General features: G+C 39.2%; 1 protein-coding gene across 1 annotated transcript in view; it reads left to right on the forward strand.

Moving 5' to 3' along the window:
• The window catches only part of KIF13A (kinesin family member 13A), a 302,781-nt gene that overhangs the window by 217,571 nt on the left and 59,568 nt on the right, over window positions 1–25,642 (forward strand). Inside the window, 7 exon segments of the mRNA XM_006888691.1 lie at window positions 4,658–4,769; window positions 5,676–5,888; window positions 7,066–7,176; window positions 8,919–9,053; window positions 11,068–11,198; window positions 20,157–20,243; window positions 20,782–20,948. Of these exon segments, the coding sequence (XP_006888753.1) occupies window positions 4,658–4,769; window positions 5,676–5,888; window positions 7,066–7,176; window positions 8,919–9,053; window positions 11,068–11,198; window positions 20,157–20,243; window positions 20,782–20,948 (956 nt within the window).

The raw sequence follows: 25,642 nt of genomic DNA on the forward strand, positions 1-25,642 counted from the left end.
GCACCTGATACAGGCCATGGTCTTCATAGTTACTTGCTATGCATCAAAAAGCTGAACAGTGACTGAGGTTGATAGAAGGAGAATTGATGCCATTAAGTTGTGATGCTGGAGAAGAGTCTTGGATATACCATGGACTGCTAGGAGAACAAACGGGTTCATCCTGGAGAGGGTGAAACCAGGCTGCTCCTTGGAGGCAAGGATTCTGAAACTTTGCCTGACATACTTTGGGCATGTTGCAAGGAGGCACCAGTCTTTAGAGACGGACATCATGCTTGGAAGGATAGAGAGACAGCTCAGAAGAGCAAGACCCTCGATGAGACAGATTACTCACTGACTGGGGTGATGGGAGTAGATGTGTTGGAGACAGTAAGGTTGGCTCATGGTGTAGCGGACTTCAGAGCTGTTGTACATAGTTGCTATGAGTTGCACGCGACTCAACGGCCCTTAACAACAACATCATCATCACTGGGTTCATTGGAAATGAAGCTACCAAAAGAACAAACAGCTGTTTCTTGGAAAAGATGCAGCCACAATGTTCCTTATAGGCTTTGGGCATGTTGCGAGAAGGGGATATTCCTTGGAAATGTGCATCACGTTAGGAAAGGTGAGATAGAGGAAAATTTTCAACAAGATGAATTGACACAGTGACTGCAGCAATGGACTCAAGTTCATCAGTGATGATGAGGAAGGTATAGGCGAGGTCACGGTTCAGATCTGTTGTTCACAGGGTCACTTTGAGTTACGTTCAACTCCATGGCACATAACATCATCATCATCATTGGGTGACCTGGATTTTTGTTTTTCCTCATCATTGAGTTCTTCTAAAAGTCTAATTTTTTATTTGCTTGTTTTCTTCATGGTGCCTGTAATAGAGTTAGACACTGTTCTTTTTTTTTCTGAATGTGTACACACTGTTAGGTAAAATAATGAAGCTTTGCCAGTGGTCAGAATCTCTACTTTGATGGATTGTGCAGTGGCTTACACACTGACACACTGGTGTCCACAGTCATTTCTGTGCCGGTTCGTGGCTGTGTTGCTGCTGCAGGCATGTTACACAGAACTCACAGCGCATGTCTTGTAAAGGGACAGTCAATATACTGTCATGGCCTTACCCTTTTCTTTCAAATCATAAATTTGATTTCATCTTTCACCATTCCATAAAGTTTTCCTTCTTCTTCCAAAATAGTTGAATTAGAAAATGCATGCAGCTGCCACAAGGCACAGTGAATTCTTGTTTTGATGATGGAAAATCTACATCTTCTCCAAAATAATGTTTTCATGTCAACATGGAATCGTGCTTTCATGTTAGTCCTACTAATAAAGACCTTTGGGTCACTTAGCACTTTCTGCTTTTTTACGAATTCAAATCCTTTCTGCTGCTTTTGGATATTAAAATAGCTAGGATTGTTTGAAAGTATTGTTTTCAGCTGAGCATTTTATTGCTGTAGTTGCAACATGATTTGGAGGAAAACGCCCAAGTTATTTTGGTATTAAAGCAGGAAATACATTTCTGTCTTATATTGAATTCTTACCTCTATTTTGAATAAGCCATGTGGAGTTTACTTTTAGTGCTGCATCGGGGAAGAGCAGTTGTGCTTGCTTGACTTTTTTTTTTTTTAAAGCTTTCTGTAAATAAATAATGTATGTGTAATAGCGTGCACTCTCTTGAAAGTGCGTAATGAAATGCTTTTTGTATAACCACAACACTTCACAGCCGTCACCACCACAGTCTAATTTTAAAACATTTTCATCACCCTGAAGGCAGCCTTCTGGGTCTACCTTTTTTCACTTAGCATAAATTTTAAGGCTTTAACTTAGTTTCATAATTCAAGGTTCTGTTGTGTTGTGGCGTATCTCAGGACTTTAGTCCTTTTTTGTGCTGTGTGTAATTTTGTAGAAGTGGTGTTGTTATTATTGTGTGTGCCATTGAGTCACTAGCAACTAATAGCAAAGTACAGTAGCTCTGAACCCTGCCCCATCCTGAGCCAGTCTCTGACTCTGACACACCTACCCCTATTTCCCCCGTTACCATGTCAATCCATCTCCTTCAGGATCTTCCTCTCCTGAGCTGTCCCTACACCCTTCTAAGCATAATGTACTATTCAAGCACTAGTCCCTCCTGGCCACGTTCCCAAAGTTATGTGAGATGGAGCTTCAAAATCCTTGCCTCCAAGGAGAAACTTGGTTTGACCCTCTCCGGGACAGACCTGTTTATTCTCCTAGCAGTCTGTATTGTATTCAGTGCTCTTCTCTGGCACCTCAGCTCAAAGGCATCAATAATTCTTCTGTCATCTTTATTCATTGTCCAGCTCTCTGATGCTTAACAAGTAATTGCAAAGACCATGGCCTGGATCAGGCGCACCTTAGTCTGTAGATTGTACCAAGTCTTATTTATCTGTCCAGGTGTTTGATTTGTTTCCAAATGCTGTTATGAATGACCATGATGTGCAGGTTTTTGTTTGGACATGTTTTCCTTTTCCTTGGGTTAGGCTTGCTTGACTTTCCAACCTGTAAGGTGAGATGGGTATATTTAACTTGTATTGTGATAAAGACTGCAACTTATCAAAATTCTAATCCATTTGGCTTTTATTCTCAAATTTCTTTTTCAATGACTTTTCAGTGGCTTGCTTTGGTGGAACTTGTGTTTTATGGGAAATAATCATTTCTTTTCTTTCAACGTATTTAATGGAAATTTATCTTTGTCATTGAAAATGAAGCTTAAGTGATGGGTATCTAACTTGATGAGTCACACAGCGGAGTACAGATTGACACTGGCACCATAGACTAATTTCGGTGTCATTCCATAGTTCTGCTCCTGGTGGATACCGGTTATACAGATCTTGCACAGTGGACATTGTAAAGGGGTTTTTGTCATAAGTGTGCTGCCCTACTGTTCACTCACAAATTTGGATTCGGTGCTCTAAGCTTGACTATTTATGGGTTTCACTTGCTGACAAGTTACTTGATAATTTGTAGGCTTCTTTCTTTGTATAGATAAATTTCTCATGGCTGTCACATTGGAACCAACTCATAGCAGGTTTCCAGAGGCAGTAAATTGCACTAGAGGAGACCACCCCTTTCTCTCACAGAGCAGCCGGTGAATTCAGACAGCCTGCTTTTAGATTGGCAGCACACTCCTTACCCACTAGGTCACCACAGCACCCTGTAGATAAGTGTTGTAGCTCTTGCTCTTGCTCTTGTGTACCATTGAGTCAGAACCAATCTGTAGCAGACCCTTCCACAAGTTTTCAGAGGCAGTTAATCACAGGGGAAGAGATTGCTTACCCTTTTCCCATGGACCATCTAGTGGATTTGAACCATGTGCCTTTGGGATTGTAGCCTAGTTTCTTACCATTAGGCCACCAGAGCTCCATATACAGAATAAATTTATATCTTTTAAAGAATATTCATAAAGGTTTTTCTCTATGTAATATGAAATAACAGGAACTGCTATCCAGTAAGATCTACCAAAGTTGCTCTTTTGGCTGCTAGACTTGGGATCTAAGTGACTCCTCTTCAGACATGCATTTGGTACGTAGCTCTGACACAGGAGACTGCCCTCTGCCACTCAGCACCCGCAGTCCTGTGTTTTATACAGTGTTCTTCTCTCCAGGTGTGAAGAACCACCCATGGAAGCTCAAAGGCTTATTCTAAAGTTGTGGGGGCTCTCAAATTCTAGCCCACATGCGAGTCCGCTGTCCACCCTGTACAACTCAGTTCTCTGGGCTTCACTCTGCATGTCTCATTCAGGATGTCTAGAGTATGAGAGCTTTGTGTTTTGGTGCCAGAATTTTCACCTTCTCTGCAGGAGACAGGTCTGGTTCCTGGATACACAGGTTTGCTCTCTGGTCCATGTGCCTTATGCAAAGCCCCCTCCTTTTTGTCAGTGGCGGGGCTTGTGTATTGCTCTCTGCCTAAATAAGCTTCTAGACTAAGATAGCCTAGGAAGAAAGACCTGGTGATCTGCTTCTGAAAACCAGACAGTGAAAAGTCTGTGGATCACAGAAGTCTGATTCATAACCAGAGATGGTGCACGTTTCCAGGACCACATTTTGAAAACCACAGACCAGAACAATGAAATGTGTTTATTAAATATTGTCCAAAAAGAGTATCTCAGAATTTACTGTACTTAAGAATAACCTGAGGATGCCTTTAACTGCTTCTGATTCAGTAGTTTTGAGGAGGCTTGTGAGATTCTCCATGTTCAGCGAGCTCTGGGTTCTGTCAGTCTAATTTGAGGAACATGTTGAAACAGTAGCCGTGTGTTCTTTGTTTTTGTACAACTATAATTTATTCTCCGTTGACATCTATTTGCCAACTGTAAGCAGATGAAAGAAATATAGCCTGTAATATGTGGTGGAAATTGCTTGGTTATTCTAGGAAGCAAAAGCAAAGATCAAAATAGGTTCACATTAGACCCAAAGAGTACATGGTTCAGACTCTTAACCACAGCAGAGAGTGAAGGTGGGCAGTCTCCTCCCGTGTTGAGTCAGACCCGGTGGCACAGTAGAGAGAGAGAAGGAAAGAGATCAACTTTAGAGCTTCATTCTACATCTTTTAAACTTATTACCTAGGAGACTTGTTGCTTCATGAAAAAACAGATGTGATATAAAACTAATGTTTTTTGCTTGGGTTTTTTTTTCCTTTCCCTTGTCAGATCCCTAACAACCTTGGGGTTGGTTATATCATCACTGGCTGACCAGGCAGCTGGCAAGGGTAAAAACAAATTTGTGCCTTACCGAGATTCAGTCCTCACTTGGCTTCTTAAGGTAAGGCATTGTTCTGCTGGGGGTTTTTTTTCCAACCATACATTGACTGTACATTTAAAATTTTACAGCCCAGAGGCATGTACAAGCTAAGTAAACATAGAACTCAAATGACAATATTAGTCATCCTTATTCCTAGGAATGCAGAGTAAACAGTATTTTCTATTATCTTTTTATTTCATTATAGGAGTAGTATCAGGAGCAGTATTATTAATATTATCTTTTTTCTAAAAGTATATTTATTTACAGTGTGGACAGAGAATGTGCAGCTGTTAAGACCATTTTCTCTTTGTATTGCTAAACACCACAAAATATGTACATAAATACAACCTAATTTGTTGTTGTTGTTGTTGTTACATGCAGTCAAGTCACCTGCAACTCATAGCAGCCCTATGCATAATAGCTCTGAACCCTGCCCTATCTTGAGCCAAACTGACTATCTCGGACTTTTCTACCCCCATTGCCCCAGTTACTGTATCAGTCTGTCTCATCCAGGGTCTCCCTCTCTTGTACTGTCGCTCCACCATTCCAAGCATAATGTCCTTCTGCAAGGGCTGGTCCATCCTGGAGACTGCACAAAGTATGTCAGATGGAGCTTCAAAATCCTTGCCTTCAAGGAGCAATTTGGTTTCACCCTCTCCAGGACAGACCTGCTTGTTCTGTTGCCTACTATAGGCAAAGATTTAAAAAAAATTTTTTTTAATTCTTGGTTTAACAAAATTGAGCATCAGTATTGGGGGTAGTACACAGCTTATTACTGAGATTTTAAATAAAGAGAACACATTTCATCTTGACATAGTTTCTGAAATCCAGACCTACTTCCATGGGGAATAATGTTATCTGTTCCTGGATACAGATTGCATCACAGGATGCCTCTTTTCCCAATGAGATATTTGAAATATTTTGCAGGACAATTTGGGGGGCAACAGCCAGACCTCCATGATAGCTACTATCAGCCCAGCAGCAGACAACTATGAAGAGACTCTCTCCACCTTGAGATATGCAGATCGAGCCAAGAGGATTGTTAACCACGCTGTGGTTAACGAAGATCCCAACGCCAGGGTCATCCGGGAACTGCGGGAAGAAGTGGAGAAACTACGAGAGCAACTCTCCCAGGCGGAGGTAGGACCGGCCGGGTGCTCCTGTGATTGATATTCTTGGCATGTGGTTTGGGACTGGTGAGGTTCAGCATTTTGGTGTTTATTGGTGTCTACTGTGTGCTAGGGGTCTGATCTGAGAGCTTGAACACCAAGAAGGAAACGAATAAGCTATACTGCCAAGCTATACTTGGCTGAAGGAAAGAGAAGAGAAGCTACGTCAGGCTCTCCTAGAATTTCTCTGTCATTCCCAGCATTAATGGCAGCCCGTGAACCCCGTGAGACTCAGGCCAGCTCAGCTAGCCACAGTTACCTCTCATTGTCCAAACTCTACCATTATTCTCATTCACAGAGTTTGACTCTGTAGAAGCTCATCTTCCTATAGGGTGTCACACTACCATTTTGCAAAGTCAAAAAACCTTTTTTTTTTTTACACTGCATGTTTGAATCCTTGGGATAGTCTCACTGTACCAACTCAGAGAAAAGCTACTGCCTTTCTAACCAGATGTCCTGCTTCCAAACAAATAATAAACGTGCTAAATGTATGCCTTGTCAATAGAGAAGGGCCCAGATTCAACTTTTCAAATAAATAAGAAAAATCTTCACTTTTTGTATTCTGTTAATAGAAGTGGAATGCATGTGTTGGTGAAAATGTATTAATCACTCTCTTACAGAAAAAAACCCACCCAACTTAAGTAGCTGCGGCGGGATGGTGGTGGTTTTATTTTGTTGGATTTTTAAGTTTTATTTTAACATAGATTCGCATGCAATATTCATATACATTGTGTTTCATTCATATACACTGTGTTTCACACATTCCTTCATTCACGTTGTGTTTCATGGTAACTTGGTTTTTGAGGGGTTTTGTAACTCTTGCTTTTTTTCTTTCAAAGATGAGCTTTAACGTCTTTCAGATACTTAAATGTGAAATTTAGCTATAATAAGTAAAATGATTCTGAATGGTTTTAATCACTTCAGATCAGGATACTGGTACATCCTTTTCTTAAAACAGCAGCAACCAAATTCTCTTCCAGTACTTTTGATTATTTAATATAAGGCCAGAACCCACTGTGAGTGATTATAATTGGATTATGTGCTCCAAATAGACCACTCTTAACTGCTTAAAGTGAGTCAGTAAATTATTGTCTCATATATAATGATGGAAAGAAATTCTTATCAGTTCTTTCTGTCGCATTTTCAAGGCTATGAAGGCCCCTGAACTGAAGGAGAAGCTTGAAGAATCTGAAAAGCTGATGAAAGAACTAACAGTGACGTGGGAAGAGAAGCTGAGGAAAACGGAAGAAATTGCACAGGTAGCTCAGTTGCTTAGGCCTGAAATGTGATTCTTTTTACAGTTGCTGTCTTTTTTTTTTTTTTAATTGCAATTTTAATGAAAGTTTACAGAAAAGTTGAATTTTCATCATTCATTGTTGCCCATTTTCCTCCCTCCCCCTCCTTTTGCTTTTCAATAACTTCTTGTAATCCTCGGAAAGTTTTTAATGACCTCTTCATGCTGAAATAGAGAAAGGAATTTTAGAGGCTAGAGAGTGGTGCTGCTGATCCAAACACACAGAGTTCGAATCCACCAGGGGCTCCATAGGAGTAAAATGAGCAGGCTCCTCCTGTACCATTTACTGCCCCAGAAAACTTGCTGGAGGTTTATAAGTCACTTCTAACTTGATAGCACTTAACAACATCAGAGAAAGTGCAGAGATTAGTGTAGACATCAAGTTTTTGTCCCATAGACTCTTAAAATGAATGAGAGGGTTCTGGCATAGTTCACAGTGTGTTGAACTGCTAACCGAAAGATTCCACATCTTTGACAATTCAGATACACTAGAAGTTCTTGAAAGGATGATGGCCTGTCTCCTCTCTTTAAGATTTACAGCCTTATAAACTTAATGGAGGGTTGCTATGACTGGAAGTCTGAATTTTTGTTTCAATAATGAGTAAATGAATGAATGACTTTAAGATCCTGTACAATATGAACTCAACTTGCTGCTAGTTACATATTCCACTATTTCCCGTATCCACGGGGGGTTCATTGTGCTTGAAATCATCCAGTATAACTAGAGTCTTCACGGGGCTTTCCTAGACCCTACCCCTAGAATGTTAACCCTCAATCTTAGTATTTTCCCATTCCTGTTGAAATTCTTACTATATTTCAAGACTATTCTCAAATGTATTTGCTTCTGGAATCCTTTCCTAGTACCTCCTTTTTCCCCCCCTTTAAATTGAGGTAAAGTTTCTAGACCATACAAAACCCTATACTCATTAAGCAGTCAGTCTTTACTTCTGTATCCCCTATGATCATTAGTCTATTTTCTGTTTCTATAGATTTCCCTGTTCTGGATTTTTCATATAAATAGAATCATACAATCTTTGACCTGTTATATCTGGCTTCTTTAACACAGAAATAACTTTTTTTTTTTTTAGGTTTCATCAGTATTGTAGTATGTATCAGAACTTCATGTCTTTCTTATGACTGAATAATATTCTTTTAAAGCATGTTTTTATTTATATGTTTATCCACTGATGCTCATTTGGGTTGCTTTTACTGTTTTTGGTTTTTCCTGATCTACTCACTTACCATGTTCTTTGTTCCTTTGAAGCTTTCTCCAGTGTCATCCCTCCAGTGACACAGTGCTCTCTTTCCTTGTGTGCTCAGTACAGGCCCCATCCTTAATGGATGTGGATCATTTTAGAGATGAACATGATAGCTCCTTCATCCTTGGTATTCTTATGAAACCGGAACAAGGTTTCACTAATCACAGATTCTCAACAGACTTGGTTGAACTGAGTAAAAGGTGTCAGTTTGTTGCCTTTGTCCTCAGTAACTCAAAACTACTGCTATCAAGTCAGTTCCAACTCAGAGTGGCCCTTCATTGGATTTCCAAGGCTACTTAGATCATTTCAAGAAGAGACTGCCATATTTCTCTCTTGGAGGAGATGGCAGATTCAAGCCCCTAACTTTTTAGACTCCTTGTTGCTGGAATTTTTCCATCTTGTGAGTAGAGTACCAGAATTCCCTGTGTCTGTGTGCTTTTGTCCATAGGAGAGACAACGACAACTTGAAAGTATGGGGATTTCCCTTGAGACGTCTGGCATCAAGGTGGGCGATGACAAGTGTTACCTAGTCAACCTAAATGCAGACCCTGCCCTCAATGAACTCCTGGTCTACTATTTAAAGGTAAGATAGTGTATAATATCATGATCCATCCGTGTATAACTACCAGGTGAATCAGGATACCTATCTATTATTTTATGTTTCGTTCCTAGCTTAGCCTTCATTGAAAGTGATGTCTAAACAAAAAAGCAATATAATCTATAAACTCACTCAAATGAAAACAGAAAAAAAAAGTGCAAAAATAGTTGAGTATTAAGACATCATCACTGAGAAGGAAAAGCAGCTATTCTCCTGGTGGTGTTCTGTTTGGGCTAATTTCTAGACACCAGCGGCTTTCCATGTGATTCCTAGCTCCAGGTGTGAGGTGACTCCAGGACTTAAAGAGGTTCTGAATAAAGCTATCAGGGTTCTGAGAAGACCCCGGTGTTCTCAGCTGAGCGTGTGATAATTCTAAAGTGAGCTCAAGATCAACAAAGGCTCAAAGCAAACCCTTGTGGCAGATTAGGTAGGTAGGATTTTTCCAGGTCTATGCTTTCTCAGTCACCCTGCTGGCCTACTTCATAGGCTGTTATGCTACTATCCAAAAGATCAGTAGGCTGAATCCACCAGTGGCTCCGAAGGATAGAAATAGACATTTTCCTTCTGTTGAGATTTATAGTTCAAAACCCAATAGGGGTTGCTGTGAGTCAGAATTAACTTGGTGGCATTACATTTAAGTCTTTCTAAAGAAGCCCTGGTGTTGTTAAAACATTATGAGATTAACCAAATGTTGGTTGAAGGGAGAGAGATGAGAGAATCTGCTTACTTTTCAGTGTACAGTCCTAGAAGACATTATAGATGGTTCTAATCTATCCTCTGAGATTGTTGTCAGGCAAAAATCACCTGCATTTGTTGTTGTATTTAAAAATTTGAAAAAATTTAGGAACTAAGGGAGCTTTGGTGGCCTAGTGGCAAGAAGCTGCACTGCAATCCCAAAGATGTGTGATTTTAATCCACCAGATGCTCTGCTAGAGAAGGTTGAGCAGTCTCCTGTGCCAGTCAGATCTGGTCAACAGCACACAACAAGAAGAACGAAAAAAAAGAAAAGTTTAGAGACGGAGTGGTACATTTACACACTAGAGTAGCGTGCACCACTAGGGGGAGAAATGAACAATCTGAAACATTGCATAACAGGGATTAATCCAGAGGACATTATGCTGAGTTAAATGAGTCAGTCACAAAAGGACAAGTATTGATAAGACTGATATTAGGAAAAGCCAAAGAAAGGTTTATATACAGAATCATACTACTGTGATTACCAAGTAGGGGAAGTGAAGAGTAGAAAATTAACTAACAAATAATATGGGTAAAAGGACAATATGAGATGAATGGGTGATCAGATACTATCGATATTATAATCCGTGTTATAACTAAAATGCACATGAATGAGTGATAGAAAAAAAACCAACAACAATATACTTTATGAACTTTTACTCAAGTCATAATTTTAAAAGAAGATTAGGAAATGATTGATTTACCAGTAAGAGTTCTCCTATATCTGAGATCTGCGGTATTTAAGATCTTCAGTATCAGAAAACTCTTAACATTTTATGTGTGTTAGAAACTTGACTAATTTTCTTTTTAAAATGAACATTTTTTAAAGTATGTCTATCCATGCAACTACTTTTACTGATTGTTTATATAGTGCATTTTGTCTTCAAAGCATTGTTACTGTTACCTTTGAAAAGAATCCTGTATTTTCTTCATTTTGTGAGGGGACAAAAAAGAACTGAGACTCAGAGAGTGAATGGACTTGAGTATAGTCACAAATCATGAAAGGCTGATTCAAAATTGAAATGCATCATAAATAGTCCACTTATCATTTTAGACAATCTCTAATCACTGTTTAAGTGTATTTATTTGCCTACTTGTGTTTAATAAAGGTTTTTAATATGTTAAAGGAAACTTTTGACATACTAATTCCCCAGATCCCTAGTGTCTCCTCTCTGGTTCGTTAATCACATTAGCTAATTGTGATGCATTGTGTAGAGTCACTTCTCAATGTGGGTTCTTTCCTCCCTGAATAATCTGTTTCTAGGCTCACACCAGGGTAGGTGCCGATACCTCTCAGGATATACAGCTCTTTGGCATAGGAATTCAGCCTGAGCACTGTGAGATCGACATTGCATCCGATGGAGACGTTTCTCTCACTCCAAAGGAAAATGCAAGGTAAGAAAGGAGGTGGCTGCATGGTGTACCATTTCACAATCCCACCAACAATGTGTAAGAGTTCCAGTAAATAAATGGTGTTTTTTTATATAAGTGGGGAGGGGAGAGAAAGGAGATGGCTATTTAACATGTCACCAATTCTTCATTTTCAGGAGAAGACTTTCCCTTTCTGTCTGTTTGCTTTCACTAGTCAAGGGTAAGGGCATGCAGCTGCCTTAGGGGGTTTGCTTTCCAGATGGAAAAAAAAAAACCAAGATGTTCCAACTTTTTGAAGAGCCCTCGTTTAGGATCACGCAGATTCTGCCAAGGCTTCCTGTATGATTTTGCAGTTACTCCCTTGTCTTCACTTCTTTTCCTTGTGGGTATATGTGCCTAATTCTTCGGTAGAAGTACCTACTTCTTAGGAATCCCTAAGATTAACTAAAGCAAGATTTATCAAGCACTTGACTCAATGTCTGATGTAAAAATATTGAATAAAATAAGTTGCCATCTTTCAGTATGATGTATTATGTAAGAATATAGTTAATCTTATTACTCCATGGCATAAAAATTTCCTTAACCAGCCATGTTGTTGTATGTGCCATCAAGTCATAATCAACCCTTAGCTGACCCTCCAGCAGGTTTTCAGAGACAGTAAATAAAACGGGAGGAGATTGCCCAGTGCAGAACAGCTGCTGGATTTGATTCAAACCACGTGCCTTTGGGATTGCAGTGCAGCTACTACCACCAGTCCACTAGAACCCTGAAAGCAGGTCACATAATATGTAAAAAAATTGAGAATGGTCAGGTTATATTTTCACTCTTTTTTCTGTCAAAAATAATGCCTTTCATTAGTTTATAACCAGATATACAGTTTAAGCAGAGTCCTATAAAATGTTCATTAACCCACAATTTCATTTAGAACACTAATTTTTAAAAATTTTATAGTGATTTATTTACAAAGTTTGAATACATTGTTTTTCACAAAAGATTCTTCCCATTTTCTTCACCCCACCCATCAAATTGTACAATGCTATGATTAACAGCCCCCCCCCCCCCCATCTGCTTCCACCTTCCTCCACCCACCCCACTTAGATCCTCATACTCGTTCTACAATAACGGTTTTATTCAGTATTTGTCCTTGTGGGACTGAATTAGTTCACTCAGCATAGTGTTCTCCAGTCCTTCCCAAGGTATGTAGTAATTTACAAAATTATTGCTCCTACGTGCTGTGTAGTATTCCATTGTATAAATGTACTACAACTTTTCAATTCATTTGTTTCTGATTGGATATCTGGGCTGCCTCCATGTTCTTGTGATGGTGAATAATGCTGCTATGAATATTGATATACAACTCTCCATTTGAGCCTCAGTTCTCATTTTCTTGGGGTATATTCCATGCAATGGAATACTTCGGTCATATGGAATTTCTGTGTTCAACTTTTTGAGAAAGCACCAAACTGCCTTCAAGAGTGGTTGTACCATTTTACAATCCCACCAGCAATGAATGAGAGTTCCTATCTAGCCACATCCTCTGCAATAGTTATTACTGTCATGTTAAACTTTGCCACTGCTGCTGGAGTGAGATGGTGTCTCATTATGGTTTTGATTTGAACCTCTCCTATTGTCAGTGATTTTGAACATTTCTTCATGTGTCTGTTAGCCATTTAAATGTCTTCCTCTGTGAAAACTCTTTCCGTGTCTTTTGCCCATTTTGTAATTGGGTTATCAGACTTTTTCTTGTGGAGGCCCAGGAGTATTCTGTAAACATTTGTTATGAGACTCTTGTGTGAGATGGTCCAACTAAATGTTTGTTCCTAGTCAGTAGTTTCTCCTTTCACCCTCTGGGGAAAGTTTTTGATGTGCACAGGATTTAATCTTTAGAAAGTCACATTCACCAATTTTATCCTCTTCAGTTTGTGCATTTCTGGCTATATTTGGCAGTTTCTTCATACTGTAGACTAGGCCTTCTAAACTTATCCCAATTTGTCTCTTATGAACTTTATGGTTTTGGGCTTTACTCCCCCAAGTCTCTGATCCACCTTAAGGTGATTTTTATGTATAGTGTGAGATGTAGATTCTGTTTCAGCTTTCTACAGGTGGCACTCCACTTTTGCTAGCACCATTTGTTGAAGAGATTGTCATTACCCCATTTGGTAGGTTTTATTTCCTTATTTAATATCAGTTGATGATACATAGCTGGGTCCATTTGAAGTTCTCAGTTCTGTTCCCTTGGTCTATGTGCCTATCATTGTACCATTACCATGTTGTTTTGGTTACTGCTGCTGTGTAGTAGGTTTTGAGGTCAGGGAGTGCTATACCTCCCACCTAATTTTTGTTTCTCAGAAGTATTTTGCTTATTTGGTGTCTCTTGCCTCTCCAGTTAAACTTGACAATTTCCCTTTCGATCTCCCTGAAAAATGAATTTAGTATCTGGATTGAGATTGCATTGAACATATAGATTGCGTTTGGTAGAATTGTCATTTTCACAATATTGAGTCTTCCTATCCATGAACAGGGCACATTTTTCCATTTCTTTAAGTATTCTATTGTGTCTTGCAGAAAGAAATCTTCTATAGTTTTCTTTGTTTAGGTCTTTTGTTTGTCTAGTTAGGTTCACTCATAAGTATCTCAAGCTGTGGTTGGCTATTGTAAATGGTATTAACGTTTTTTATTTCCTTCTCTGAGTCCTCTTTCTTACTGCAATATAACACTAATTTTTGTAAGTATGACAATCATTTCCGATCTTTCTGCCTAATGTAGGCTACATCAGTCGCTAAATGATGAAAAACAGATGTTAACATTAAGAGTAAACATAATTGTACATGAAAGTGTATGTCATAGAGACATATTAAGGGGTTTTAATGGTGAAATTGTATTCTGTGGTTTTTATTTATAGTGAGTTCAGAGTGTCTGTAGTCATACACAGAACCCGTCTATTAAACTGAAAACTCAAACACATTACCATCAAGTTGGCTCCAACTCGTAGAAACCCTCCGTTAGGTTTCTGAGGCCATAAATTCCAACAAGAGGAGACTGTCCATTTTCGTCAGTAGAGTCATTGGTGGCTTTGAACTGCTGGAGGAGTTCAGCCTTTGAGTTAGCAGCAGAACTTGCTATGGCTGACGGTATCCAAGTTCCCTTTCTATATTAAAAGAAGGTGGCAAAGTAGGAAACTGAAAAACTTCAGAGATGCCACAGTTTGATAAACTGGTAACAGTGGAACATTTAGGTACTTAAGAGTTCTGGGCATGGAAGAAAAAGTACCAAGAAAAGGACATGGAAGTTGAGGAAGTTATTTATGAAGATGAATTTAGTTAGGAATATAAAACAAGAAAGGGACATGGGATTAAGGTGTAGTCATTATTCCCTCAAATGTATCCTCAAGTTTACTAATTCTTTTTTGTTTTATCTTAACGACAATTTGGCCTAGTGGCAAGAAGCTGTGCTGCAATCCCAGAGGCACATGGTTCAAGGCCACCAGCTGCTCCATGGAAGAATGATAGGCAGTCTCCTCCTGTGCGAGTAACTGAAAACCTATCGAGGGTCAGCTATGAGTCAGTTCTGACACAACAGTGGACTTCTAGTGTCTGTTTTTCATTTATAGTGTGTTTCAGGAAGTTCTTTTTTTAAATACCTGGTCTCTTAAGGAGCCCTAGTGGTGGTGTGGTTAAAGGATTCAGCTACTATCCTAAAGGCTGGGTGTTTGAACCCACCAGTAACTCCAGAGGAGAAAAATGAGACATTCAATTCCTGTAAAAATTCACAACCTTGAAAACCCAGGTGGCATTTCTTTTCTGTCTACAGGATTTTGGTCTGTTTTGGAAGGACTTTATTTTTACTGACTTTCATGTGATTTTACTACATCTTATGTCTTCACTTTTACTACATTTTATGACATGCACTTGCTGTGTTGGCTAAGAGAATGTTACAGTTTCTAAGGTTTAGAGAGGGGAGCAGGGAGATCCCTACACCACTCTGGTCATTCGGTTTTTAGTAAAAAGTGAGTACCGGCTAGTTCATGGTTGTACTCATTGTCTTAATGATGTTCCCCACTAAGTGTCTACCTTTTCTGGCCTTCTGTTGTATACTGTCCATAGTTCAGGTATTCTAAGTGTTGTGGCCTACTTGAAATAAATCATTTTTAAGGTAAAAATAATTTTTATTTATTCTCTGATCAAGTAAGGTATTCCAGTGGCCTATCAGTAAGGAGTTGTGCTGCCAATCCAAAGGCAGGTGGTTCAGATCCTCCACTGCTCCTCAGGAAAAAGATAGGCATCTCCTTCTGTGGGATTAACTGCCTCTGAAAACCCAGTGGAAAGTCATTTGACTTGAGAACAATGAGACAAAGATGCCTTTGTTGTTGTTGTTGTTGTTGTTAAGTGCCATCGAGTCGTAGGTGATTCATAGCGACCCTATGAATGAAAGTCCTGGACACCTGGTCATCCTTTCTCCAGGTTCATAGGGTTTCTGGAGCCAAGCTATTACGGAAGTAGATGCCACTCCTGCTTCCAAGCTTGTTTTAATCGGAGAGTTCCACCTAACACTGTCCACCATGGGTGACCATTCTCGCATTTGACTCATCAGTGTCACAGTGTTCAGCTTTACAGCAACCACGAGTTACCTCTGTACAGCAGGTGGACATACCAGGGTTACACGACCTAGAAGAATGTTTCTCCAAAAACAATTAAAGGCAGACCTGTGGGCCGGAGAGTAGAGTCAACCCACCTTTGGCTTGGGAGCATGACTTTCTGTCCGCTAGGCCAACTGCTCTCTCTCTCTATGCTGTTGTTGTTACTGTTGCTGTTGTTGTTGTTGTTGTTAAGTGCTGTTGAGTCGTAGGCTACTCATACCGACCCTATGAATGAAAGTCCTGGACACCTGTATAACGTGTCCTTTCTCCAGGTTCATAGGCCCTTAGTAAGTTAATTTTTATTTATAGCTTTTATTTGAAAAATCTGTTTTCTGAAGTTGTAAGGAGTTGAATCCATCTAGCTCACCTTCAGCAGGGGCTTATATGTAGTTTTCTCGTGGCCTGCATTCAGAGTATGTGCATTCTTGCCAAAAGGTCTGGATTTGCTTCTCCCAGGCCCCCCTGAAGTACATGTCAAACTGGAAATTACTTTCTATGCTTACTGTTGACTTGGGTACATTCCCAGACAAGGCAATTTTAAGAAGTTTTCATAATGTTTTCTTTTTCATATTAAGGTAGTAAAAGTATGCTACAAATTGTAAAGAGATGTGTTTATGTATGTGGAGAACTAGGAATGTAAATTTGTACAGGATTTTACTAAAGATATAAAATATCACAAAATTTAGTAATAAGTCAGGAGATAATGCTTAAATTAATCATTTCAGTATTCCATTTCAATATGGAATCTATTTGCTCTGGACCTGTTTTGAGGGATTTTTTTTTCCTAAAATACTGCCATTCAGTTGTACTTTCTGAGATCATGACATATTTTCTTTCTGCTCTGTCCATGAAGGTAGTCACTCACCAGATGAGGTATTAAACAAACTATAATGAAATGGAAGAGATTAATTTTGTTTCATCATAGGTCAGAATTTTCAACATTATAAAGTTGAGTGGTATTTCTGTTATTAATTATAATGCTAGTCCTAGAATTTCTGAGATGTTTTTTAGATCATTAACAAACATTGTCCTTAAAAACAACTAAAATTAGTAATTGGATTTTTTTTTAAAGAGAGAGATATACACTTACTGAAACTTTCATTATCATTTCAACCAAATATGTGTGCATATATGAATTCATGTGTGTGTGTGTGTGTGTGTGTGTGTGTGTGTGTGTGTGTGTGTGTATCCATAAATAAACAGATATGGGTACTTATTTTTCTGAACTCTCTTTCCATTTTTGCAGATGTAGAAAGCTGTCCGTTAATCCAAAGAAATGGAGTACAAACTTGTGAAGCTTGAGTTACAATATTGAGACTTAGACATTTTGATTGGCATGAATAAAGGGAATGTGTTAGTGGAAAATATACTTACCAGAGTTTGTGTGTGTGTGTTTATAGCAGGTCAAAAACATTTATAATGGTATTTCCACCAATAAAAACTTAGTTATAGCATTGAAATATAACTGTGAAGGAGCGATTCTTTTCATATGCACATTCTTATTCTTCAACTCTGAGCTTCAGCATCATGGAGGAATTGAGTGTGATGGTGAGAATATGTGACAAAAGCAACTGTTTAGAAAACTAAACTCAAAATAATACTATTTTCTCCAGCAGGGAAAAAACTTTGTCTAACATTCTTCAAATTAAACCTGAACAGACTAATGATCATTCCTATTGTTTGGAATACTTTTTAAAAATATCTGCAAGCCTCTTTATTTAAGTGTAAGAAACATGAATAAGAAGGTGAAAATTTTTAGTGCTAAAAATTCAGAACTCCTTCCCTTGCTCAGAAAAAAATCACGATGGCTATGTTTTAACTGCATCAGATGATCAGTTTGTGATATCTTCTGAGAAGAGGAAAGCCCATAAACTCTTCCACAGTGGCTTTTACAGACTACTGACTTCCCAGCCCTTCAATAAATAGGAAGTAACAGCAGTAGGAATTCAAGTGGCACAGTGGTTAAATGATTGGCTACTAACTAAAGGTTGGTGATTTGAACCCACTCAGCAGCTCTTCAGGAGAAAGACTTGGTGATATACTTTCATTAAGATTACAGGCTAGAAAACTTTATGGGACAGTTCTCCTAAACTGCATATTGTTGGGGTTTTTTCTTTTTTTAATTAATTAATTTAATTAAATTAATTTTTTAATTAATTTTAATGAAAGTTTACAGAGATTTCCAGTCATTCATTGTTGTACTTTTCTCCCTGCCCACCCCCTCCTCCCAATTCACTCTTTTTCTTGTAAAGTAAAAGAAAAACTCTTTCATTGGTATGCAATCCTTCCCACCAAGTCCACTCCTTTGTTCAGCCTTCATTCTGGACTCCTGTAATGACAATAATACCCAGTCATATATCCCTCCCAAACACTTCTCTCGCTCATCTGTTTCAATGCAGTATACATCATTCCTCCCCTCCTTCTCTGTCTTTCCTCAACCCCAGTGTCAGATACTGTTTTAAGTTGGATCCATTCTAAAGCTCATAACCACCATAAGCCATAGCAAATTTGTAGTGTAAAGAGGGCTGCAGTGTTGGAAGAGCTCCTTTTTCTGCCAGGCAGTGACTTGTTTCAGACAAAGCCTGCATCCATAGGTTAACACAAACCCAGAGACACACAGCACACACACTATTTGTGAACTCTGACAGGATACATAGATTAGCACTCACTGCTAAGTGAAAGTTTGGCAACTAGAGGTTGAACCTAGTTCAAACTAGAGAATCCATAGGATGAAACTCTGGGGTTTGGCTTCTGAAAAGGTTACAGTCTAGAAAAGCTGAAATTCTTTTTCAATTTCCTGCTAACGCTTTCTTTTGGAAAATTTCAAACATGTAGAAATGAGAGTGACTAGTGTAACAAAAGCCCCCTAATGTGTCATCAAGCTTTTAAAAAATTACTCAAATCATAGAAAATTTGGAATTTGTAGCACACCTTCTACAGACTAGGCCACCAGAGTACTGTACAAGGACCATTGTGTTTTACCTGTACCCTCTTTACATGTCTCTTGATTACGAAATTCTAAACGTTACATCACAGCATCTGTAAATATTTTCATTGTATGTCTGAAACTATATGAAGACTCTCTTTATAAAATAACGTTAGTACTGTTATAACTAAAAAAGTTAATAATTCTTAAGTGTTTATAGTAAGTCTTATTAGTATTCAAACTTAGCCAATTTTCTCCTAAATTTCCCTTTTCTGAGAAGACCCAACATTTGTCATTTGTTGCTGTTTCTAGTAGGTCTCTTTCAGCCTAAGGGCTTCCTCTGTTTCCTCCACCCCAGGATTATAATTTTTTTCTTTTTTATTATTTTTTGTGTGTGTACCGTCAAATCAGATCTGACTAGTAGAGGAGGAGATTGTCCCTCCTTCTCCAGCAGAGCATCTGGTAGATTTGAGCCGCATACCTCTGGGATTGCAGTGCAGCTTCTTGCCACTAGGCCACTAGAGCTCCCTTAGGATTATAATTTTTAAAGACAACTAGTTGCTGCCCTAGGCATGCAGTTGAAGTCCACCATCTATTCCATGGGAGAAGGATGAGTAGTCTCCTTCCATTTGATGCAGTGTCTCTGAAAATTCACTCTGGTGGTCTAATGGTAATAAACTATGCTGCGATCCAGAGTTACGTGGTTTGAATCTACCAGATGCTCCACAGGATACGTAGTGGTAGACTCCTCCTGTGTGATTTACTGACCTCTGAAAACCCACTGAAGGGCCAGCTGTGAGTGAGTTCCACCTCAACAGCACACTACAACAACAATTGCTGCCCTAGAGTTTTCCACAGACTGAATTTCCTCCATTGCATCCCCACTGTGCATTTCATATTTTTAGTGCTCTCTTTGCCAACAACAACTGTGTTTCCCAAGTTAGTATTTAGATAAAGAAGCTTGCCTGGATTCAGTTCAAAATTTTCCAGGAACATTCCATTGGGTCTGGCTGTCTCTCTTTGAGGAAGATTGGTTGTGGTTAGTTGCTGTCAAGTCGATTACTCATACCAACCCCATGTGACAGAGTAGAATGGGCCCTATAAGGTTTTCTTTGCTATAATCTTTACCTCGACAGATATCCAGGTCTTCTTCAGAGCTGCAGGCAGAACCTTTCGGCTGGCAGCCAAGCTCTCAAACCATCAGGACTCCTTTGAGAGATGTTATCAGCCTTCAATCATTGCCAACAGCCCAAACTCTATGATGGTTACCAATGTTGATATTCTAACCCTGTTACTACTTCTACATGTATTAGGTGGAATACTTCTCTGAATTCAAAGTTCCCCTTTGGCTTGCTAAGCTGTGTCTATGCTCCTTTCCTCCATGTTCTCATCTTTTGGCCATTGCCCTGTGTTTTCTCAGGTCCTGTGTAAATGGTGCCCTCGTGTGCAGCACCACCCAGCTGTGGCACGGCGACAGAATCCTCTGGGGAAATAACCACTTTTTTAGGTAATACCTTTGCATTCAATAATTGCACATAAGGAATAACCCTGTCATTAAAGGACAAGTACTGTATAAGGGCACTGCTATAAAAATTAGAGAAGGGGTCATATATAAAGAGAATCAATCTACTATGTTTAGAACGGTAGCAAATTAATAAGCAATGAACACTGTTGGAATGCATGAAGGGAAGGACAATGTGGAATGAATAGACAATCAGACATTCTTTATATTTTCATTAACATTGTGGAGCAAAATATGCATTATTGATATTTTTTAATAAAATACAATGTGTAAAAAAATACAATGTGGTGTGCTCATGAGTCAGGCTTTGTGTTGCTGTGCAAAAAAATACAATATGTTTTGCAAATATTCACATATATCACAACTTTAAAATGTTTTAAATAGTCATAATAAAAAATATGTACAATTAATATTAGAAGATTTTCATTTCTTTTAAAAAATAATTGCCACAAAATATATACATTATCAGCTTAAGTACAAAGCATATTGGTTCTCTCTGATGGTGAACACCCATTCCCCTCAGAATTAATCTGCCAAAGAGGAAGCGGAGAGACTGGTTGAAAGACTTTGAAAAAGAAACAGGTCCACCGGAGCATGACTTGGATGCAGCCAGTGAAGCGTCCTCAGAGCCAGACTATAACTATGAGTTTGCACAGATGGAGGTGATCATGAAAACCCTCAACAGCAATGGTAAGATTCTGACTCTTCCTTACCTCACACCATTCAGAGAGCGAAGAGTATGTACAAAGTTAGAGCCCATCTAAAAGGAAGACACAAAGAAGCACTAATTCTTTGCATTAGCACAACTCCCTATGAACTTTGTTCCCTCAAACTCCTCTTGGAAGCACTAATTCCTTTGTAGCCACTGGTGAGAGGCTGCATTGAAGATTCCAGGAGATAATCTACTCAACAGTACCTTTGCAGAGATATCTTGTTCCCAAGCCAGATGATGACATTTGCAAGGTCCTAGGGTGCTGAGTGCTTCTGAGGAATTACTCATCAAATTTCTCAGTTTTGAGGCTGTCATTACTCAGTCCTTCAGGACATGAGATCGCCAAGGTTGTAGGAATTCAGAGATTTCAATTAGAATGTAATGGAAAGATGAGAGCCACAGTATTTTATTGTAAACGTCTGAGAAATCATACCCTCAAATAGGCCTAGTCCATGAGCCCGCTAGTTTTTACAAAATTGATTATAAAAATCAAATACCTTATCAACTGTTTGGGTGACTTGTACCCCAGCCTGTGTCACACTCTTCAGAAAAAACTTTCCTAAACATTCCTCCTCAATCACCTTCCAGAAAGCTTTCAAAGTTTCTGTTAACATTTGTCCTCTCCTTGGCTGAAAGTCAGTGTTCTTTTAACCCTTCTTTCTTCCTCTGAGCACAAACACACTCATGTGCACTCAGTAAAACACATGCCAGAATCTTTCCTTTCTCATATTTTAGGTCTTTCATTCCTTTTCCATGTTCCTCAATCTCCCAGAAAGAGAACAGGCAAGCTTGATTTATCAGATACAAACAGTAATTAATTTACAAGGATAAAGTTGAGGCTACAACCAGTAGCACTTGGGGAAACAGCCAGTTAGTCCCAGGGCTTCTGCCAACCTTATTTTCCGCATTCTTCTGGTCTTTGAGTACCTAAAGGTTCCCGTTGTGAACCAGGAGGACTTCTAGGGACACTGAGAGTTCTAAACCAAGCCACACTGCCTGAAAGTGTTCTTAGAAAGCATTTTGTCTATTGTATTTTAATTCTTCTTTAAATATTTTCCCTTGCTGCTCTTTGATGAAGCCTATCTGGAAAAATCTGAACATGAGTAACGAATTGGTACTCAGATCTCTGGCATATCAAATTGGAAATTTTGTTGTAGGAGTTACTTTTGTCTTTTTTATTTCTCTTTATAGGATTTTAGCTACAAGAACCTTGGTTTTTAATTCTAGAAAAGCCTTGTTTTTGTGTGTCATTGAATCGGAACAACTCATGACTGGCCTTCCCGTGAGTTTCCAGAGGCTTTAAATCTCATGGAAGGAGATTATCCATCTTTCTCCCTAAGAACAACTGATGGATTCAAACCATGTGCCTTAGAGTTGGGATCCCGGCTTTTTACCACTAAGCCAGCAGAGCTCCCTGAGGAAAAGGCTAGATTCTGAAAAGCAAGCAAATTCACATATTGCTAAAAAAGTATAAAACAATAAATCAAATAGGGAAAAGACTAAATAACATAAAAAGGTTTATAATTTTTCAATTCAAGCATCTTTAAGATTAGAGTATTATAATGAGGTATTGGGGCTATTAACTATTGTGTACTGCTGCAGAGAATGAATAAAAATTAAGTTTTGCTCCACTCTGCTATTTGCCTGGCAAACTCGGAGGAATTCTGCAAGACTTTCCAAAATGATATTCAAACGTTGAAATCAGATCAGTGGATCACGTTAGCAACATGCCTGGGCAGCATGTCTCCTGTGAGTGATTTTCTGGAAGCCTGAGTTGGTACATACCATGGCAGGGTGGGACAGGAAGGTGTGGACTCCAAATCCCAAAGTGGAGGAACACCTATTTGGAGCCCCTTTCTTCAAAAGGGGTTATAGAATTCTTGACATCTCTATTCTCTCCTTAATTCTACAGGGGGCCCACTTTATGCATTTCAATCACAGATTTCTAATTTTATTCAATTGCAGCGTTCTTAAATCCTTGCATTACCAGTGAGTAGACAGTAATTGTAAATTCCTCCAGTCTTTCTAACCAAACCATGTAGAGCCATCATTAATCTAAGTCATTTTGGTCACATGACCGATCCATTTCTATTCCGTAGTAAGTCTTGCTCTACACTGTTGATTTTATCTGATAATGATTCCACCCCCTCACTCCTTACTCATTCCACAAGAAATAGGACTTCCCCGCACAACATACAGTCATGTTCTCATCCATGCATTTCAGCCCCGCCTGGCTGCCTGCCTGGCTCGTGGCTAGACAATGTTTAAAGCAATTTCCCTTGCTACTAGGTGGCTTCCCGATAATAAGCCTTTCTGCCTGGTGGTCATCCCCATGGTGGTCCTATCTGAAGATCCTCTTCCCTCTTGTGTGGTTTCAGACGAAGCTCCTTCACAGACGCTGGGAGAAAGGTTTTTAATGGATCAGCCTTAGCATGCGGGTGCTGGTTGGGGGTTTGGCAGTGCTGCTGTAATTGATGCGTGTGCTCCATGCTTCGGCAAAATCTAACAAACATGATGGGGATGAAGCTGAAGCTTTGGCTGGCAAAACTACGCCATTCTTAGTGAGAAATATTACTTTTCAGTTATGACACAGGTGCACACACACACAACCCCCATTATGTCCCAACACCATTGTATCTGCTCAGTCCTTAAACTCTGGTAGCTGCCACTTCCTTGTGTATCCAATATATTTAAAAGTGTCACTGATATTCCTGCTATTACTAGTGGGTCTGTTACTCTTGCTGTTACAACAGCCTATGACAGTAGTAATTCCAGATACATATTCATATACATTACCTTGGTAATAGACTAGGATAATATAATTTTTAAGTCTCTAGAGACTTAAAATTATCTAAACCAATTCATTTGATGTAAATGAAAAGAAATCATGATGTCTGTGGAAAATCATGTCCTCTTCCTAAGGACTCACAATACAAACTGGGTGATCATCTATTTCTGTAGTGTCCGTGAGAGCTCTAAATAGTCTAAGAGGCTGGAAAGGGGTAACATAAGGTCGCCTTGAGTCAGAGAGGACTTGATGGCAACAACAACAGGAGAGATCACAGATCCAGCATAACTATCCAGGATTAAAAGGCTCTTCTCTTTTTTTTTTTTTTTTTTACCTCCTAAGGATCTACTTCTCTTGACCTCAGTTCTTGGGTATTTTTGTGTAAATTAATCTTGTTTCTTTACATAAATTCCCTTCCACCACCACCATCTTCCCTTTACCTTTTTTAGGAAGGATTTAAGCTTATTTTCCGGGTCTTTATTAAGTGAAAAATGAATTAATGAAGAGAAAGAGCTATATCTATTTAAATGTAGTCTTCTTCTAAAAATATCTGACATATCTATCTTAGATGTCAGGCTTGTTGATTTTTATAACAGTTCATTGAAAGGGAAACTAAAAGCCTATGTAAAATCTTAGTATTTGACCGAGGGTGAGAGCAGGTCAGATCTCTGGATTCTCCCTTGGGCTTTATTACGTAAAGTCAAATTGACTTGCTGAGTCAACTCCTATTTAAAAATCTGAGTAATCTCCTATTTTTTTTACAAAAAAAAGGTGAAAAAAGGTGGTGCAAATTGAATCTGGTGGCACAGTGGTTAAACACTTGACCGCTAACCAAAAAGTCAATAAGAGAAAGATGCGGCAGTCTCCTTCCATAAAGTTCACAGTCGTGGAAATCTTTGGGACAATTCTCTGCCCTGTGTGGACAGATGATCTCTACTAGTTAGAATTGTTTCTACTAGTTGGAATTCTTTCAAGAGCAACACGTTTGAGTTTTTATTTCTTTACAGTGATGAGAGAAGTTCCTGGCTAGTGTAAATGGTAAACATAATTGATAGCTAAACTGGAAGGTGAAAGATTTGAGTCTGGGTACAGAAGTACTTCAGAAGACAGGCTTGATGATTTCATTAGCAGTGTCCAAAATATCAGTCACTCTATGAAGCAGAGTACTCTGATCCACACGTGGGTACCATGACTTGGAATCAACTTTATGACAACAGGTTTTATAGTGGTAAAAGCTTGAGAGTGGTTATGAAGGTATGCCTACATTTCCACACTAGACTTGGAATCTGAGGTAAAACCAAATTTTCGCTCCTGTGGCTCTCACAAAGCTGCTTGCAGCAAGCGCAGACCAGGGAGTCCCCCAGGGCAGCTCTCACAAGGTTGTATGCTGTGGGGCAGTTGGGGGAAGAACATTCTGAGTTGCTCTCTCTGTGATAGCTGCCCACTGATTTGTGGCCATAGCATGTGTACCTGGTGCATACAGGTGGTGCTGCATCATAGCACTGATTGCCAGTTGCCATCAAGTTGGTTTCAAATCATGGTGACTCCCTGTGTGTCAAGTATTTGAATGCCTAGGGCCTCCTTCTGAGGTGCCTCCGGGTAGATTTAAACTGCCAATCCTTTGTTTACAAGCTAAGAGCTTAATGTTTACTCCAGCTAGAGACTCCTTGGGAGCTTCTTGGGAGTAAGCAGTTGTTAGTTGCTGTCATCAATTCCAACTTAAGCCAAGCTCGTATTTGTTGGAGCAGAACTCTGCTCCCCAAAGCATTTTCAGGGCTGTGACCTTTTAGAAGCAGATTGTGAGATCTGTCTTCAAGGAGCCCTTGAGAACCATCTGTCTTTCAGCTAGGAGTTGAATACTTAACCATTTGTGTCACACTCTGG

This window comes from Elephantulus edwardii, unplaced genomic scaffold, assembly GCF_000299155.1.
Source record: "Elephantulus edwardii isolate Elephantulus edwardi_28Jun2011 unplaced genomic scaffold, EleEdw1.0 scaffold00070, whole genome shotgun sequence".
In the NCBI taxonomy this organism is placed as follows: domain Eukaryota; kingdom Metazoa; phylum Chordata; class Mammalia; order Macroscelidea; family Macroscelididae; genus Elephantulus; species Elephantulus edwardii.